Source organism: Bemisia tabaci, chromosome 2 (genome assembly GCF_918797505.1).
Source record: "Bemisia tabaci chromosome 2, PGI_BMITA_v3".
Taxonomy (NCBI): domain Eukaryota; kingdom Metazoa; phylum Arthropoda; class Insecta; order Hemiptera; family Aleyrodidae; genus Bemisia; species Bemisia tabaci.
In genome coordinates this window covers 64,521,977-64,542,405 of record NC_092794.1, presented here as the reverse complement: position 1 = coordinate 64,542,405, position 20,429 = coordinate 64,521,977, and the positions used below count along the sequence as shown (strand labels likewise).

The window sequence follows — 20,429 nt, the reverse complement described above, 5'->3', positions numbered from 1 at the left end:
AGACATACCGCATGCGTTCCGGGCGTAGCACCCGGAGCATTCGAAGCTACGGCTCCAGCACCCGGAACTTTCGGCCTCTGAGCCCGGAATGAACATGTCTACAGTCTATACAGCCCGTAACTTTTTTTTTCAGTGGAATATCATATAAAAAACTCAAGGTTTGATGACCCATTCTTGAAAACCAAGTGTAATCTCTATTTTTCGAAAATGCAAGAATCAATTAAGACTGAACAATGTCATTTTGTGCCTGCATGTTAGCTTGGTGCAAAGTTAATCGATTTTGGCCGTATCGATTTATTTATTCGAGGTTCATCCGATATAAGTTTCTGAAATGTTCGATTGGAAGTTCGATGAGTCGCGATGCAGTGTCACAATATCGCACGAGCTCGGGCTAATTAAATGCAAATGTGTCGTGTTCGACGTCGCACGGACATGGGACAAGTCAATTATGTAAACCGCCGACCACCACGCCGCGCCGCGCCGTCAAGATTCGCAATTTACTATCACAGCATCGGCCGATAAATTTGCACTCCACTGTTGTCTCTCCGTTTGTTTTTATCCGCAAAATCCGATGAGACTTCTGGATTCTAGAAATCGCGAGGGTTACAAGAAGTAGCCAGGATTTTCTTTCGGGGGGAGGCAGGGTTGCCACAGTCAGGGGCAACCGAGAAACGTCAAGCAATTTTTAAAAGTCAGGGAAAACCTGGAAATGTCAGGGTAAATGACGAAAATGTCAGGGAAAAATCCTTGAGGCACCTTTATTTGCTTTCTAGAAAAGGTTTGACGGTTCGAACGACGAGGCCTGAAAATTATTTCTAATTATGTCTCTTTCACCATCTGGCATACCGTCAACTGTCAGGGAATTTCACCAAAATGTGTAAGGGAATTCAGGGAAATGTCAGGGAATTTCATCTTCTTAATTCTGTGGCAACCCTGGGGTGGGGGCTTGACCGGGTAAGAGGGGTTCTGCCTCCCTCGAAATAAGGGTGGTCTAAGGGTCCTCCCTCAGAAGTTTTTTGAAAACGACCTCATCTTGCTTTGGAGGGGGGGGGGGGGGTTTGAGCATCGCAATTCTTCTCATTTCTTCCCCGCATTACTTTTATCTACTCAATTTCTCAGTGACTTCTTTTTATATTTATTCTTCTTCTTCTTTCTCTTCTTCCTCTTCATGCTTTTTCTCCTTCGTTCTCTCTTTCCTTTTTCCCATTTTCCTCCTTTTCTTATATCATTCTTTTCATCCTTCTTTTCCTTTTTCCTGTCCTTCCTCTTCCTCATCTCCTTCTCCTTCTCCATCTTTATCTTCCTTTTTTTCTTTATACTCTCCTCCTATAGCTTTGCTATTTGCGTCAGCGACAATTCACCTTCACGACGGCCTGAAAAATTCCCTTACAACGGAGAAATGCCACAAGATATTTTAAAGATGCATCTGAAAATATTTAGATATTTGCGATAATCTGACAATTACGATCAGTGGGAAATTAATATATTGTAAATTAAACAACATGCAACGTTTTCTACTGATTTATGTGCTCATTAGCGCTCAGGCTTTCTCAGCTTCTTGATCTCCGATCTCCAAAAACAGAAGACGAATAAAAAGTCTCGCATGCAGATCAAGCAATATTCAAGCAATCACTATGTGTTTACATAATACTAACTTATCCTAATTCCAATGCACCCGACTCCAAGATGATATTTCATCAGAGAGTAAGAAAAAACATTACAAAGCCTCTAAAATCCTCAAATTGAAACTTGTTAACGTTGAGGTAATAAACGAATACGATTTTAATCGAACTTAAGCGTCAAATGTTACTGCAGGTCGTTAACCCTCTTGCCATTCCTGGTTTGTTTTCTCTTCTGCTGGTATGAGTTCTTTTCAGTGTGAAAAGTAACCTACAGAAGTGTTGTTCATTCTCCAATGAATGAGCTTAATTATTTAATTGGTCGGTAAGTTATGAGCTTACAGCAAATCATTGCCTATTAATTCCAATACTCCTTAAAAGAGGAAGAAAAAAATGATTAAAACTTGTTCGTTTAAAAAAAGGGGGTAATCAACTTTTTCCCAAGAAGTAGAGGAATTTTTTTTACTTGAATATTTTACTACTTTTTTACAGTATAATTAAGTTTTAATTACTCAGCATGTTGTTTGAGGATTCAAATCGCTCAATGAATTGAAACCTGCTAGCCAATTAACAGAAAAAATGGAAAAGAAAGAAAAACTTGGTCACGCACTGTTCTAACTTCTAACTCGTTAACTTTTTAATGAATTACCTGTCCGTCTTCTTCCATCCCGAGACTTATTTTACTTCCCCTGGCTATACCAAACAAGTACTGTGTGCTTTTAAACATTTAAACTACCGATAAGTTCTTATCATGAAAGCCTGATACAGTAATGCCTAAACTTAAGCCGTAGTAAAATTTGGGAGACAAACATATTTTAATTCAGAAGTATTCATCAGGTTTCTTACATTTCATGTTGTATTATTGCATCTATTTTTCAAAATGAAATTATCATGCAGAGATAGCTAAATTCTGAAACCGTACATCTCAATCGAAAAATTTCAAAATCTCAGTATATGCTTTATTTTTTAGAAACAAATGAAGCTAAATCCACATCACGACTTGAAATTTTCACTGATTTTCATCTACTAATCTATATTAAACTATGAATCTTGTTTAACCCCGATGTTGATTTGATTTCTATCTAAAAAATTAAATGCTTCCGAAAGCTTTGAAACGTTTCAATTTAGATAAATGGTTTCAAAGTTCAGCCGTCCTATTGCTGAATCAAAATAAATGTATTGTTTTTTCGACAACGGATTGGAAATGAATGCATGTAATAAAAATTTGCATCGTACTCTCCTTAAAAAGCTATGTATTCAGTGCTGCTTGCAAAGGATCTGAGTAGAATATGAAGTAAAATATACAGACCAGCCCCGAGAATTCCTAAAGGAGAATATACTTTCTGCATTATTTGTGTAGCCCAGAATGTTGTTATAATATTCATCCATGCAAACAACAAAAACAGCGCATATAACATACATATCATAGCAATCTGTTCGTATTTTGCAAGTATTTTTCAATGTATTTGCAAGCATAAACGACCTCGTTGGTAAAATATTGAGATTCCATTCTTTTAAACATGCTTCGTTTAGGCTGTGCTGCTATCAGTGTGTTGTCAACGTGGTATCAGTTTGGTCAGCGGTTCCACTTGAAAACCAGTATTTTACCGCGTTGGTCACATCATCTTGGTAACATACTGATCTGAACATAGCACCACATTGAAACCATGTTGACACTATGATGTTGGCGTTTACAAGGTATCATGTTTCACTCTCCACCAACATGGTCACTTTTACTAGAATAGAGGCACATAGCATTCATGCTATGCAAATAATGCAAGAAAGCATCACGTGGCTCTGTGGTTTTAAACAAGTCTGTATTTTTTCTGCAAACTCTGAGTTTAATGGATTAGTTGCGCTCATCTTAAGATTGTGAGTTTACGATAGACCTTATGGCTACGTATGAAATAAATAATATTTTTAAAAGAAGTAAATTCTTACGTCCAGTATTAACTGAGAAATTGTTGCCTTATGGAAACTACACTGGATGATGCGGCCTGTAGCATACATTCGTATAATACCAATTTTTTGTACCATGAAAATTGATAAAAATTAAAAATACCGACTGCTGCGCATGTACCACTGATAATACTGAAGTAGATGAGACAATATTCTATACTATAACCTACCTAGTGAATCGTATTGTTTATTTTTTTTATTTTTTTTTTTTTTTAAAAACTGACTTTCTAAGAGGATTAATCGTTATTATTCTCAGAAAAATCCTATATTTTGCCCGCTTTATCAGATTCAGAAGTGGAGAGCCAATTCTTGATTTAAAAAAAAAAAAAAATCAGTTGCAAAGCAATCAGCCACGAAAACAATATTTTTTGATCAGCGCAACTAACGGACAGAGACAAATTGCGACCCTTCCATAAATGACTCTTTGCTATGGATTAAGAATTTACTTTCGAGTATTACCGTTCAACTCATGAAATTACGTAAGTGCAGCTTCATGGAGTAGAGAGACCGGAGCGCCTTCCATTTTGTCCCATGCAACACGCGTGTCCATAGAGTACGAATAGTTGTATCAAGGCGATATTATGGAAATCATCGAATGCATTGCCTTTATGCATGTTGTCTGAGATGTTAGCATTAGGAGCTACTACGTCTCATTCTAGTGTCTAGTAGTCGTTGTCTAAGAAATTAAATTAAGAGATGCTAATTTTTTGAAGTTCTTCGATTAAAAAAACTTGATTCGATCATTTTTTTCTTTTATGGGCACAGTACCATCAATAATTAATGTCAACCGGGATCTAAGACTGTTGTTGTTGTCGCACAGTAGTTCGAGTCAATAGGAGAGGTCTGACAAAATTTGGAAACTTTAAAAGCTAATAACTCCGTTCATACAAAATTTTAGGTTTTAAAAGTGGTTCCATTGGTTTCCTCGTAAAATTTTCCTCCTTGAAATTTAAATGTGACGAATTAAACATCAACGTTTGTAGTTTTGATCAAAAATTTCATGTCCGACCTCTCTAATCGACTCGATCCATTGTGCGGCGCTTCCATTCACAGGCTCTCAGCGGCGTGGCGTGAAAGATCGATTATCGATATCTCGCCATTTGAAGCTATGGTAAAGAATCGATTACTAAGGTGTTCGCTGCGAACACCCTGATAATCGATCTTTTTCATAGGTCTGAGTGGCGTATCAATCGATATATCGCAAAGCACGCCACGCCACTGCAAGCTCTTCGGGCGTTACCGTTCTCTTTGGTAACACGGTATAATAGAGGGTTCTGATTTGTCTCTGTGGAAGGACCTGCTATTGGTATATTGGCAATGGTGGAATTTTTTACTTCCGGACTCTAAGGCTAACTTATGACCTACCTTATAGATGTGGAATCTCAGCGTAACGTGGGCCTCCATTACGGCATCAACTTCGAGAGCTTTTTTTGAGCTTGGAAGTTCACTCTAGAGACAACCTATGGCATCATCGTTTTTCTCGTAAAATTTTACGTCACAAGAAGTACTTTGATTGCAAACCCCTGACCTACGCAAGAGCTCTATTATCCATAAGAAAATGTCGTATCCGTAATGCCTTGTCTCCACGGAACGTTTCCCGGGATTTGTCCCAAAGTTCAAATCGCAGGAAAGGAACTTCTGAGCTTCTTCCCCGTTAAACAAAACAACGAAATTTCTCCCCTTTCTCTGAGCCGCCCTCAGGACTCCACAAAAACTCTACAGCAATAAAACACCTGAGACGTTTCGACTCAAAACTGAGTCATTTTCAGTCGGAATAATAAGATAAAAACGTTATAAACGTTAATAAAACGTTTTTATTGTATTATTCCGACTGAAAATTACTCAGTTTTGAGTCGAAACATCTCTAGTATTTTATTGTTATATTTTAGCCTTGTTTCCAGTTTTACCCCTTGTCTTTCTCTTGTTACCCCTGGTAAAAATTGGCGACAGGAGCTGCGTTTCAAAATACCATAGGAGTTCTTATAGCCGACTAAAGAAGGCTATCGAAAATCATATAGCTGGCTGTAGAAAGCGGAGCAAATCATATAGCCGGGCTATACGAAGCTATAAAAAATTATACAGTCGGGCTATAGTTCCTATCGCCGGGCTTTGCACTTTATCGCCATTGGCTATAAAAGGCTATAAGAAATTGTGTAGAAATTCGTGTGCTTTGGAAATTATTAAGTTTGATATGGAACTACCTTAATATTTACAAAACACACGTTATATTTTCCTTTAAAACATATTTTTTTACATCAATTAAAATGAGAATAATCCATACAGGATGTGCAAACATTTCAAAATCATGAGTTGAAAAACGCTGACTCCGCGAGATTAAATATTAGAGCCTAACACAAAGCGGAGCGGCGACGCACTGGCGCCTACAAACCTAACAGGGATACTTCACGCATTGCGCAATGCGTGAAGTATCCCTGTTAGGTTTGTAGGCGCCAATGCGCGTTTCGCGCTGGCTGCCCGCCCGCCGCGCCGCAGCGTGCCACGGCGTCTGAAGCAACTATTTCACACCAGAGGTATTGCACAGTATCATAAGAAATTGAAGGCGCTCCAACATATTAAGAATGACAGGCATCCTTCAAAAGTACGGAGCTTTCCTCGCAAAATAAATCAAGATACTACGGCACAAAAAGAGAGCGGTAGTCCAAAAACTAACTCAGTCCTAATATCCGTATTTAGTAACGTTTAGCATAAACTTTATCGTCTGGCTGTTGCTTAATCGCCATCGGCTATAAAAGGCTATAAGAAATTGTACAGCCGGCTACAGAAGCTATTGGAAATCTTACAGCCGGCTTTAGGTCTATGGTATTTTGGAACACAGATTCTACTGCCAAATTTTACCAGGGACCATTGTCTCGGGCTGCTTCGTAAAAATTTGTATCTACAAGGACTCTACTTGGTACTGTTATTAGTATTGAATAACGCTATAATTTTTCCAACTTTACAAGTGAGATTTGGACAGCGTTAAGCAGAAGGAACCAAGCCACATCAGCTTCTGCCAAATTTAATTGGGAAATTTAATTTTTAACGTGAAAACGGTTGTGAGGGTTTTGGTGCAAATTTCAGTGAATTTTCTGCATAGTGCGAAGGAAATTGCTTGTTTTCAAAGAGATCCGCACAAACGCTCTCTTGTGGAAAATTAAATTGCCCAGTTAAATTTGGCAATAGCTAATGCGGCTTGCGGTTCCTTCAGTGGAAAAAAAACCACATTGGATCTAGAGTCCAGACTCTTGAAAACATCGACAAGAAAAAATACTCTTGATTCAATCGGATTATGCTTAAATCAAGAAATCAGCCTCTTAATGTGAGCGGATTTCCTTTTGATTCAAGCTTAAATCTGATTGAATCAAGAGTATTTTTTCTTGTCAATAATGTTTTCAAGAGTCTGGACTCTAGATCCAATGTGTTTTTTTCCCAGTGTTTCTGCTAAGAGCTGTCCTTTTTCCCTGGGAAAAATCTCATGAAACGTCCCGTGGATACAAGGCCTCCAAGTAAAAGTTTCCACCTGTCGCCAAGAGGCTAGTTGAGGGTCCCTTTTGTGACTCGGAGGGTGCAAGCAGCGCTGATGGTAAGAAGCTTTGACAGAGTATTATGTCTTATTGATGTCGAACTGAGGTGATTGCTACTGTAGGTATATGGGCGGTTTGTCGCCGCAGGTTTCATGATGGAGAGTGAGAAGAAGATCGTCGAGATGATGGACGCGCGGAGTCCGATGGCCAAGTACTGGATGCCTCTCGTCTGGGCGACCAACATCATCAACCGAGCCCGCAAAGACTCGCTCATCTCCAGCGACCACCTCGTCCAGGTCCTCCTCACCGAGCTGTCCGAGCACCGCAGAAAGCTAGGCTCCATTATCAGTTACGACACCGTCTGCGTACCCCTGGTCTATACCCAGGTCAGACTCCATCCCTTACCATTACTCTACTCACTCTCAGCTTTCACTGTCTCTCCTCTCTATCCGAGAATGGACCACTACCCCAGTAAAAGTGAGGCAGTCTCACGTCAGGCTGACTCACTGCATTGGCGGATCTAGCAATTTGGCAACACAGGATTTCTTCCATTTAAACGTATGGAAATGTATCGATTTTTGAATGGGCCAAGTGCTCCGACAAGAATAGATTATTTAGCATACGTTTAAATGGAGGAAATTCGGTGTTGCCAAATTGCTGTATCCGCCTCTGGCACTCACTTTAACTAGGGATACTCTGCTGTGCTATAGAAGAATGCCGCATGAACATTCGAGGTTGCTAAATTTCCTTCCATAAATTATTTACTTTTGAGGAAAATACACTGAAAAAAACTGCGGGTGTGGAAATTGTAGTTACGCTGGAAAAAAACACATTGGATCTAGAGTCCAGACTCTTAAAAACATCGACAAGAAAAAATACTCTTGATTCAATCAGATTTAAGCTTAAATCAAAAGGAAATCCGCTCAAATAGTCGAGTTAAGACTAAAAGAGAAACCGAACACGGAATTTGGTCTGGAACGGCGCGGCGCAGAGAGTAATGATGACGAGAACTTGAGATGAAAAGGAGAAGCGCGCAGCGCGGCGGTCGGCATGTAACACATATTGGCGCCTACAAGACTGCATGAATACTTCACGCATTGCGTCAAAGACACTGCGGTCGCTGCGGTCAGCAGCGGCGGCGAGAAACGCATAGCGCCTGCAAGGCTGCATAAATACTTCACGCATTGCGTCAAAGACAGTGCGGTCAGCAGCGGCGGCGAGAAACGCATAGCGCCTGCAAGACTGCATAAATACTTCACGCATTGCGTCAAACACATTGCGTGCAGAAGCTGTCGGCGTGAAACGCATTGCGCATACAAGACTGTAGGAATACTTCACGCATACCCCAATTTGTTGGATGATATGGACATTCCCAATTGATTTTGGTAGTACAGCAACTCAAGTTGGGATAGTATTGAAAAATTTGGGTTAGTAACTTAATTTATTGAGGTACTACCACAATTAACTGGGGTACTATCTCATTTAATTGGAAATGTTTAAGTTGGGACGTAACCCCTACCTCTTTTTTTTCCGTGTAAAGCTCGAGTTTTCTGAGACTCTTTTGAATATTTTTCTCCCAATCCTCCAGAAAATTTTATTCTATTTGATCTAAAGTATCCATTTTCAAGGGAAATTATCTGCAGCGTTCTTAAAGAAAAATTACTGTGGGCAATTTGGCAACATGCAAAAGTTCATTCGACGTTCTTCTTAAGCACGGCAGTCTACGCAGGACATGAATACAAGTACCGCAAGACGTTTTTTCCAATCTGAATTTAGGGTCAGTGGACCCTTCAGGGACGCTTCGAAATTTTAGGTAAACAGAAAAAATTGCACGTCGACCAATCATGAACTTAAAATTTCCCTTTCATTCAGCTGGTCCTAAAGAATGTGTGACTCAATATTGATGTTTTTTGTGAAATTCTGTTCTATGGACGTTGATTTAATAATTTTACAAAATCAGAAAATCTCGTCAGACGTTTTCTAGGATCAGTTGAATGATAAGAAAATTTTCCTCTCATTATTGGTTCACGGGGGATCCAGTATCCTTGGGAGTTCACTCTTCCTGATTTTACGTAGAACACTTTGGACATAATTGAGAAATTTCTAAATAAACCCATAAATGATCGAACTACTTTTCAACGTTGCAACATTTCTACTCGTAAATTCATCGTGAAACTTCGAGGTATTTCTAACTTAACAATTCACTGGTCACCAACTCTCGATTTCCAGTTTGTTCATCGTAAAGTATTAGAAAATGTCTCTTGTGATACTACGTTTCTAACCTTGCCTATCAGTCCATTCTCGCCTCTTCAGGTCATTAAGCACACTTTTTGTCGAATTTCCGAATCCTCTTAGTTTACATGCTCTGAAAATAATTAGGGTGTTGAATTAATATTCTGATTGTTGAAAAAAATATGCAATGACCGAAAAGCATTTGTTTCTTCAACATCCTCTGAACGCAAAATTAAGAGCAAGGACACATGGACAGTGAAGACAGTAGATGAGGCGCTTCGTAATTCTCACGTCGCCGAGGAAACAAGAAACAAGTAAAGGAGAGGATTCCAGAAATTTGCAACGGAAAGACTGCACCCTTTCTCTGATCTGATTTTCTTCCTCTCGTTTCTCTATCATCATCTTTCTATCCGTTTTCTCTCTTGAATTAAGCAACGCTTAATAAACAATTGACTCTTTTCACGTATTGTTTTCAGTCACAAAAAATTAGACACTGAACTGACAAAGAAAAGAAATGAAAAAAAATCAACCGCTCACAGATCGATTTGCCACCCAATGCTCTAAAAATATCATTAAAATATCGTCACATTTGCAGTTCTTTCGGTGAATAAAATTATTTTACCAAAGTCCTATAAAGCAGAGCCTGGCTATATTTCTGTAAAGAGTCGGAAATATCAAAAAAAAAAAAAAAAAATACCCTAGGGGAGCGAGAAAGTAAAAAAAAAAAAAAAAACATTGTTTATGGTATATAACTAAAACAGGTATGCTTATTCACACAAAATCAAATGGTCCCTCTTTAATTACTTTGAGAGAGTCGAGAGACGTGCGATTTAAAATGACGCACCAAATTAAAAAAATATGAATGAAGTAGGTAATCAAGTTTGCTACCTCCAAAAACATAGAATCTGCCGCCCATTCTCTCTTTCTTTTCTAGACTTCGTCTAATGCATATTTTCATTTCCTCATCTTCAAAACTGCGCCCGTCTTACACTCATCCTCTTCTCAAAATGTATTACATTCTTTATCTTTAGGCAGTCCATTTTTAGAATTCACAACTTTTAATATTTCCTTCGGACGTATTATGTTTAAAAGGTGAATGATTACAGAATTATTCAGCATCCTCATTCAAGTTCTAGGTATAGAATTAAAGAAAAAAAATAATAATTTGCACCCATCAGAACGAGGCACGAACTTCTCCATCCCCCACCCCTGGTTTTTTTATGAAATTAACTTAGTTCCGCAAGTACCCTTTGTCGTAGTTTTGATTTTCCTCTTTGCGTATAGTACTTTCAACTATTGATCGTTTAGTTATTTATAGACCATATCCATGAGTACAAAGAGCGCACTCCTGAAGTGCCAGTGATTTCTCATTTATAATTTAGTTACACAAATCATCATTTCAAAAAAGGACTAGCCGATAATACAAATCAAAATTTTTTGTGGCTTTTCTATCGTATAAAAAATGTCTCTTTAATTTTGTCAACTCAATAATAACTTACTCCCGTTTACGTTAAATAATTAAACATGCTCGAAAACTACATTAAATTTCGCGCTACCGATCCTATAATTTTCATGTCATCAATTTTGAGTCGTTTACTTACAATTAATGTATCCCTGAAAGGAGATAATTTAAGAGAACGGTCACGATTGCGCGGTTTTAACCACTCCTTAATATTCATTTTTAATGTAATACTTAAGATGGTCCGCAAATTCGGCAATTCTAGGGTTTTATCCTAATTTTTGCGACGAAATAAATCAACCTAAGCCGGGCCGTGAAATAAAAGACAGTACACGTGTATTCACTAGTTATTCTGACTTTCAAATTGATGAATTATAAGAATACCCTCTTTCCTCCCCACAATCCTGCCTATTTACCGCTTTATTGCATGCATTGTTCTTACTTCACAGTTTTGTATTCTCAGATTTTGCCATTCTACTAAATTCTATCTTAACCTCTTGTTTGTTGCATGCTTTCATGCATTTCTTTCTTTTTTAATGTGTAGTTCAATTGCAATGTACGTGTACATATAGTTGCGGCTTCAAGATGCAAAAAATCAAAGTTAATTTTTTCCGCTTTCTTATCCCCCTCCGAAAATAGAGGATTATGCGATGCATGATTTTAAAAGACAAATTTAAAATCACTATAATGAATCTACCATTTGTAATAAGCGCGTTTTTGAGGTAAACTCAAAACAGCCGTTGGAATAATAACACTTTCCATCGAAAAATTAACATGTTCGAACATGCTCGCATTTTCAAGTGAGATCCGTTATATTATATCGGAAATTGTGTTTTTTTGGATTTTTTAGCCGATTTTATTTTGTCCTTTAATGTTTGCTTTGTTTTTGACGGATTTTCAATTTCTTGTACATAATGAACTTTTTTAGTATTGACTTTCGTGCGCTACAGCTGCTGTTTTATTTTACATTTCGATTTTGATGTTATTGAATACTTCATTATTTGTGTCTTTGTTTGCGTAGTGACTTTAGCCAATACTCGTCGGGCTATCTATAAATGGTTTGCTTCATCCTTAATATTGAGGCATCGGCTAATTGGACGTATTTCTATCAAACAGAACTATGTGCATTATGATGTGAGCCCTGTTATGCACATATTCTTATGGGTCTCAGGGCTCATGCCTTAATGTACATAGTTCCGTTTGATAGAAATACGTCCAATTGTTGGAGCAATGATCAAACAGAGCGTTGAGTATACGATTAGTTTAAGCGAAAAGCATTAATTTTCGATCTTAATTTAGTGCTGAAATATTCACTTGCCACAAAAACTCAGGATCAGCCCTATCTTGGAGGAAGGTAAAGATGCGCTGTGAAGCTTCTCTGTACGACTAATAACAAGTCACTCGAGTTCAATTCGTGGAAATATACATTTTGGAGCTTAATAAGGAATTTTGAACCGATTGAAATCTAATATGAGCACACTCTTCATTTTTAAAACTGCAAATATTGCATCAATTTAAGAATTTTAGTTCTGAATCTATAAATTTCAGTCCCAAAGAAAATAATCTTTAAATTTAGAGATAGTGATATTATTTACCGTCAGATACTTACATTTTCTTTCGGGAGAAGGACTGTCTCCCGAACATTTTCTGAGCTTTTTAAAATACTCGTACTTTACTAATTTTACATGTAATTACTCGACGTGATGAAATTAATGCCCAGTCCATTGAAACTAGTAATTAATTTTTCTTTTAATTTTGTCAGAACAACGATTGATAATTTGTTTTAAGCTCCTATAAATTTGAATTTTTTTTCTAAAAGTGCGTATTTTTGCGATGTTAGGATTACAGAAACTCTAAAGCTATAATAGCATCAAATGCATTTGCAGATTCAACGCTCTGTTTGACCATCGTAACATTGTCATATTTTTGCATCCAGCAGCTTTTTCATGCCATTGGATCGTCATTGATTGTATCATATCTCATGAATCCGAAACATCTTGTATATTTTATCATTTTTGCTTATCGTCAAGCCATCACGAAAACACACATAAAAACAAAGTGGCATATCGACATCCACCTCATAAAGTATAACATCTGGAATCGATTGATTAGGTACTACCGTCTACCTAAGTCATGATTGGTATTATTCAGGCCAAAATTGTAAGACTTTCTTTGACATTGAAAAACGAGTTCCACCATCTTGCGCCTCAATCGAGCTATTAGCCGGACGGCTCTACAGACCATCGAGAAGGAAAATTCACAGGATTTTCTGTTATTTTCCCTTCTGCTCACTACCTCGATATACTGATTTTTCATTCGTTCTTTCAGATGTTTTATTTATTTTCACTTGTGGATTTGAAATTAATTTTCCGTCCATATTCATCGCATTGAACTTGCTTATTTAGTGTTGTTGTTTCTACGTGTTAATAATGTCACACATGTTTATTACGCTTTAACTACAATGCGTGGTGTAATTAATTGTTTCACGATACTATTGTACAAAAATTTCGTAGTGCATTATTTATTGCTTTCAGATTTTTTTTAACCATCATTACTTCTAAAATATTTTTAAATAGTGCTTTGTGATGGCTAAAACTGCTCCACGCAACGAGCATGGTAAGTGTCAAATAAGTATTTTTTAGACTTAGATTAATTTTTACGTCACTTGGAAACAGTTCATCAAGACGAATCTCAAGTGTCAGCTTACAAAGGTTTGGAATTTTTTTATTTTTTCATCCTCAAACTTTTCTCCTTTTACCCCGGGTTTGTAGTTATTGCCACGACAAAACCCATTTGAAAGTTCTTTTTTTGGGAAGGGGGGGGGGGGACGCGTTATTTTTACAGAGACAGAAAGTAGTAATGCAAGAAAATCAACTTTGTGATACCATTCGTCTGGAGAAAATATGCGCAATCTGAATTGCGCCTTTATCCAATTTTCAGATGTGTGATGTAAATTCACATTATACGTTACAATTTACAGAAAACTCAAAAATACTAATGGTGCTGTCTAAGATCCACTCATAAGATCAGTGAAAGTCCGAGAAGTAAGACTATAACACATCGTTATATAGTAGGGGAATCATTTCGCGGTAATCGATCCATCAAATCTAAACGGGAAGACATTACCAAATAATATAACCAGGATTGTTCATAGATGCCTCTCCAATCATGTTCAATTACATTAGTAGATACCTGAATAATAGATGGTTGACATTTTGCGCACTTCATTAGATATTGGTAATTTTTATCCTTCAATTATGAGATGCAACCTTGCTCACATGTTCAGCTCAATCTTCACGTAGATAATATAACACGTGAAAGACGTAGGTATTAAATTTCTTACGTGTACCAATAGACAGCCTTCGTATTTTTCGACGATTGCGACGTTATTTTTCTTCCGTCTCTTGGGAAAATACGAGAAGAATTTTCGGATTCAAATGATGATGGAGCTTAATGCTTTTTTGGAGAGAATTATATTTTGATGTCTTCCCCTTTCTAGAAAACGCCTGCCCTTAAGTATCCAGTGCTTCAGGTTGTGTTAAATCCACAGAAACTTTGCATGATGCGCCTTGTAAATAAAGTAATTTCCCGGCGAAATTCACGCAATAAGTTCTCGTTGCGCCACGATTTGTTTTTCTATCCAAATTACAAAATGTACATACGTAGAAGTAATTGACAACTGCAGTTCCTTAATTACGGGTTTGATTCCCCTGTTTTTCCATAAACCACAAGTAGCTTGCCTTGGGGCCCATGAAAATAGATGGAATACAACCATGCCTATGCCGTTCAAGGATGCCAGATTAGACACCGTAGTTAAATTCCGTAAATCAAATTCGGAAATTAAAAAAAAATTAAATTCAAATTTATAGATCGTTAACTTTTTATTCATTTTTTTTATTTTTTTCCAGTATTTATAAATTAACTAAGTCTGGGGATAACGTCTTAAAAAAAAAAAAAAAAAAAAAAAAAAAAAAAAAAAAAAAAAAAAAAAAAAAGTCGAGGCATTTCAACCTAAAATAAATAGTGAAATATCTACGCAAATAGTTTTAATTCTCTGGCTTCTACTTGAGCTAATAGCAATAGATTCATTAATTTCGCACAGAATTATTGTTGTTATTTCTTTCAAGGACTGCAAAATTCAAGGAAAAATACATATGCTCAATGATGTGCTCACATAGGTATTTTATAAAAAGTTACTAGAGAGGAGCATAGATTATAGGATGAAAGTTACGATGAAAATCCCGTGGGTATATTTTCTGAATAATAAATATCATCCAGTGACGTACACAAAAATCGAAGACAGAGGAGGAAAATATAGTGAATTTCCACAAATTTTCCAGGATACCATCATGATTTGCCGTATTAATTTTTATTAGTGAGTAACACTTCAGAGGACTCTGTCGAGTACAGCCAAAGATTTTTTTAACTAGTAATTCCGCAATTTTATAAAAAAGTGCAAGTACCTAGGTACACAAAAATGCTTGTCTGCTCTAAAAAATTTTACTTCAAATGAAATGGTTGGCGATTCATGAGATTCTGGCTTAATTAACGTAAAAAAAAAATTCGCACTTTCCTCTATCCATGGTGTTAGATTTGTATAAGCTGACTGTTTGACTCTACTATTCGGAATTTATCACCATTCATGTAGGTATGAAAATAATTCAAATTTTCCATTGAATTAATATTTTGGGAAAATTGACAACCTTGCAGATCGTTCTATTAAGTAGTTGTGCATGTATGCAGCTAGTCCTGATGCAAATGTAATGCCGTAAATACAATTAAACGTGACTATTAATACATTTTTCGTGTAGCAAATTTCCATTTTTCATTTCATTTGTATTTTACGATGCAAAATAATTGATCAGAAAGAATAGATTCCCTCCACAGGTGTGAGAGATCAAGGCTGGGCTGGTTGTTATTCCATTTGTTGATGTCTTTGTTGTTCCGTTACCCTCATTTCTAAATCAATTAAGTAACGTGTACCCAACGTGCTTGACACTATGTAACGTTAGATGACGCACCATGTTTAAAACTCGATAATTTATGTTACATTCCTTCGATTATACTTTTATTTGTTGGTAAATTATTAGTCGTAAATGAACTTACATAAGTCCAAATCAATAATAATTCAGTTTTTCTATCGGTGAATCGCGGTTGTTGGATCGATAGCTACAATCAACAATTTGAGTTTCATTAGTTTTTACATCTACACAATCAGAAAATTAAACCTTAGAAGAATGGTTCAGTAATTGAAAGAGAGTACAGAAGAAAAACTGAGATTTGATTCAAAGGAAGTCAAAATGTGAGAGTGGGAGCGAGTTGTTTGATGAATTGAATCAACGTACTAATTTTTTATGCCGTAACATCGCATTAAATGTTGAATTGGGTCATAATTGTTTTAATCTGAAATATGTAAGGGCAGAGATAGAAAATCGTGAAAATCGAATTTTTAACCTCTTTATATTTCAAATTCATCGTCTCGTCTTTCTTGTTTAAATCTAGAACAGAGAAATCTTTCATTGCAGTGAATTAGAGGAAACTTAATCATACAATTTTAAAAATAAAAAATTCGAATACCTCAACCGATAGTTTTGTGGATTTTATTTGTAGGGATCAATTAAACAAACTTAGTTACTAAAGCGTTGAAAGATAAATATCAAATGATCTATTTATGAAGCTGTTATTATCAGTAACCATCGCACTTACCCGAGACACATGCAGAAAATGAGTCAAGTATTCCAATTTTCAAATTGTAATGATCTGGCTACATAATTTCCATCTCGAGAGTGCATATTGTAATACATTTTGCAATAAGGAACTAGCATTTCGCTGGCTCATTTTAAAAACAAGAATGTACCATTCGTTTCCCTGTGCAGATAAGTGACTCTATGGATGAGTCAGAAATAGCGGTTCCTACTTGCAAAATGTAGTCCAATTAAAACCCCCTATAAGAGTACACAAAATTATACAAGTCCCTCCGGTAAAGTTCAATCAATATATTCTGACTCGTTCTTCAAAAATTAATGCATAAAAGAGTTGAAAAAAAAAATAAAATACGGTAGTAAAAACATTTATAAACTTTCAACCACCAAGTGCCTGAATTCAACATTCGGCTCCTCGAGTTTTGCCTAGATTAATACAGATACCTGACACTTCAAAGTTTTGGTTATGTAAAAAGCATTACACGCCTGAAAGCTAAATATACTGAGAACCCTTTTTGCCCATATTTTTCTCTCGAGCAAAATATTTTCGACTCTCAGACGCAAGTTTCCCGACTGTTTAATCGACGACCATTATCGAATACCTCCCATTTTATCTCGCACAGAACATTCAGCTAAACTTTATTTAATTAATGTCCGTCATTTTTCGAGGGATGTTCAACCAGTTCACGTCTCTCAAGATGAGTCGTACCTACATAGCTCTCATTTCTTTCATACTCATACTTAACCTTTACCACGCTACGAGGGCCTAGATAATGTGGAAATCTGGAGCGATCTTTCAGGTCGTTTGATGGTGTTGGTAAGTAGAAATTTTTAAGTCACATTCTAGAATATCTACCTCTTTGTGAGATATGTGTTAGCGTCGTCTATGTTTCACTCTCCATCATGAGATTTGAAATTAGCCTCCCTCCATTTTCTTTTTGGGAACTTTTTTTTTAATGTGGTTCCGAATTCAGGGTTTTATTTGGTATTGTTTCTGAACGGATCATGCGAAAAAACCCGATCATGTCATTGTTTTGGGATTAGCGAACCACTATATTACCTATTAAAATTTACAAAACCGTGGACACTTTTCGTACAACAATGCTTTTAAAATGTCAAAACGCCACAAGAAGAGCTTGCTGATGGCACGGCCCTCTGAGCAAAACCTTCTGTTTTTTGTAGTAACTGAAAGTAAATTATAAGTACATTTAATAAAAAATCAGCCTACTAAATAAAATTCGACCTATCCAACTCGCGCATTCTAATAAATTTCAAAGTAAGTTTAGAACTAAATTGCACGTTGGTGCACGCTCGAAAAACTTTAAATCAAACTTAACTATCGCAACATATGAAAAACAGGCTAAAAAATAATATAATGATAAAAACAAAAATCACATAATTTTGATGTTGAAACCCTCGTGTTGAAAATTTGAGCTGTTGTCAGGCTATTTCGATTAATTTTATTTTATAGATTAATTTTTTTTTTTAAAATGTCCCTTCAAACGAATTTTACCCATTCACTTTTGAAGATAGGACAGTCTTGACGTTAGATGGTACTCGGAAGTAACCGGTGGTTGACAGATGGGTGGATCATGGACTCAGACCTCATCCGAGTCGATCGATAAATTTTCGAAACCTCGCGGTAACAATCCAAGCTATATGTGATCTGTTGAAGCAAAAGTTCGAAGCATAAATATGTCACGCTTACATACATTAAGCCGCTTTTACAGCGCAGCCTCGCGCTCTGCGACGCCCAATCGCCATTGCCCCCTATCCTCCCAGAGATCATCAGGTAATTGACACAGCTCCTGATCTCCACCTTAAAAGACCCTAAATGTCACGCTTTCGACCAGCAAAATCCCTCTCATTTTTTGGGAAGAGCCAATAAATAGATTTTTTAGCCCCTTTCCCCTCCTAGTTCCACCTGTGCTCCGAACTTAACTTGTGTCTCAGCTGATTGCATTGCTTAGATTATTAATGCGAGCTAATCGAGGTCGATTATTAATCGATTTTCGGTCGAACTGGTTCAATCAAATTTGAAAGCATATTTGGACGTATTTCTGCCAAACGGAACTACGTGCATCATCACGTGAGCCCTGTCATGCATATATTCTTATGGGCCTCAGGGATCATGCCTTAATTCACATAGTTTCGTTTGGCATAAACACGTCCGTTTAGGACCTCTCCTCCCTCATTATTTCATGTAAAGCGGCATCGGCGCGCGGCGCGATTTACGGATAGACACCAACCGAGATGCATTGTGTTCTCTGCATTGTGCATTATGCAATGGGACGGTGCGTCCTTGTTCGATGTTCGATGTTCGCCGTTCGATGCTGGATGTTGAATGTCGGATGTGTGGTCGACCGCTTCTGCGCTGTCCGCTTTGCAGGTGGAATCCTTAATTAGAAGGGCAGTTCACACGCGCTAATATCACCTGACACGGTGCATGACACGCGCCCCCCTCCCCCTCCCCTCTTTATCTACCCCCCCCCCCCTTCGACTGTCATTCTTCCTATCAGTCGGATATTTAGGTTTCCTGTCGCTCGATTGTTTACATTCGTGGCTGGCCCCGAATCATGGCCGTTTCTAGCCAGCGCCACGGAAAAAAACTTCGCTTGTGCTTGTGGGACCCAAAGTTTAGGTCACAAGAATCGCTGAAGTTTTCGGATCATGAGTTCGGAAACTTGAGGTTCAGGTGTCGAAGTTCAGGTCACACATCTGGAGTACTTTTTCGGTGCCTCGGTCGAAGTATCAAAACACTTCAGGTGAGGAGAGGGGAGTCAAGGAGCTTAATAGTAGGATGGGACAAAAGTTTTTGGGAGCAGTTTAAAAATTTCCTGGGAGGGGGCTAAATTGAGGCGTTGAGTGCAAGAAGGGCATATTTTGGTCGCTGTGTTTCAGGATCTCCACTGCTAATGTATAGTTTAGAGAGGAAACTATCGAGTAAATTTTCTAAATTTTGGTTTTCAGCATTGTAAAATCGTGGGGAAAATTCAGTAAAAAAGTTTTAACAAATTCCACGCGTTTGCTTTAATTACCTACAGTGTATGAAACGTTAAGTAAGACCCTGAGACATCTCAACCGAGGAATGCCCTTTCTGCATCCAGCGCTTCAATTAGTTTATATGTAAAATTTTCAAGAGAGGGAAGAGAGAGGGGGGGTTAGAACCTCAAAAAATGTAAAAAAAAGTGCCTAAAAATTGCTAAAACTTACTTTCTCCCTTAAATTAAAGTTCTACCACTACGAGTTTCCAACCGAAGTTATGGCGATCCAATGCTCAATCTCGATCCCAATGTAGACCGTATTCGATGTGTCGTTTGGTTCAAAACAATAAAACATAACCTTAAACAAAAATTTTAGGATTTAAGTAGGAAAAGTTGAAAATGAGAAAATTCCTACCTCATTACCATTTTATACTCATAAGAATCAAAAACCTATCACAAAAAACCCGTTCCCTTACATTACTCAATTGACTTTTGAGGCTATGTTGAACCAATCGATATCGATACAATCTCACCTGTTCGATGTATCGAATACGATCCATTAGGTTCGGTGATTCCATGGATCGCATGGTGAGTCAATACTTCTTCGGTCACGCGGATAGTGCAAACTTTTTCATCGGGTTCCTGGCTGACTATGAGTCGGAGCTTGTTTTTCTCCTAATCACCGTGGATCAGAATAACTCGGTAGAATGAGGAAACTTCCGTGCGAAAAGACAGATTCGGCCGCAACGCTAATCATACGCCAGTTAGCGGCTCTCACAGAGCACGTTTCGTGAAAATTGACGCACCAATCGACTGAACATCGTGCACGCTATTGGCTGTGCCGCACAGTGGATCGAGTCAATGGGAGAGACCGGACAAATTCTGGAACCTTTCAAAGCTTCTAACTCAGCCTATACCAAGCTTTGAGGTTCTGAAAGTGATTTCATTGG

The 20,429-nt window shown here is 37.5% G+C and overlaps 1 protein-coding gene across 3 annotated transcripts in view; it reads left to right on the top strand.

Moving 5' to 3' along the window:
* The window catches only part of Best2 (bestrophin 2), a 131,829-nt gene that overhangs the window by 91,876 nt on the left and 19,524 nt on the right, over nucleotides 1-20,429 (top strand). For 2 of the 3 annotated variants that reach the window (XM_072296066.1, XM_019055135.2), the window contains exon 5: nucleotides 7,250-7,488. The exons of the other annotated variant lie outside the window; for it this stretch is intronic. In XM_072296066.1, coding sequence (XP_072152167.1) covers nucleotides 7,250-7,488 — 239 coding nt within the window. The remainder of the gene's footprint in view (nucleotides 1-7,249; nucleotides 7,489-20,429) is intronic. 3 annotated transcript variants of the gene reach the window in all.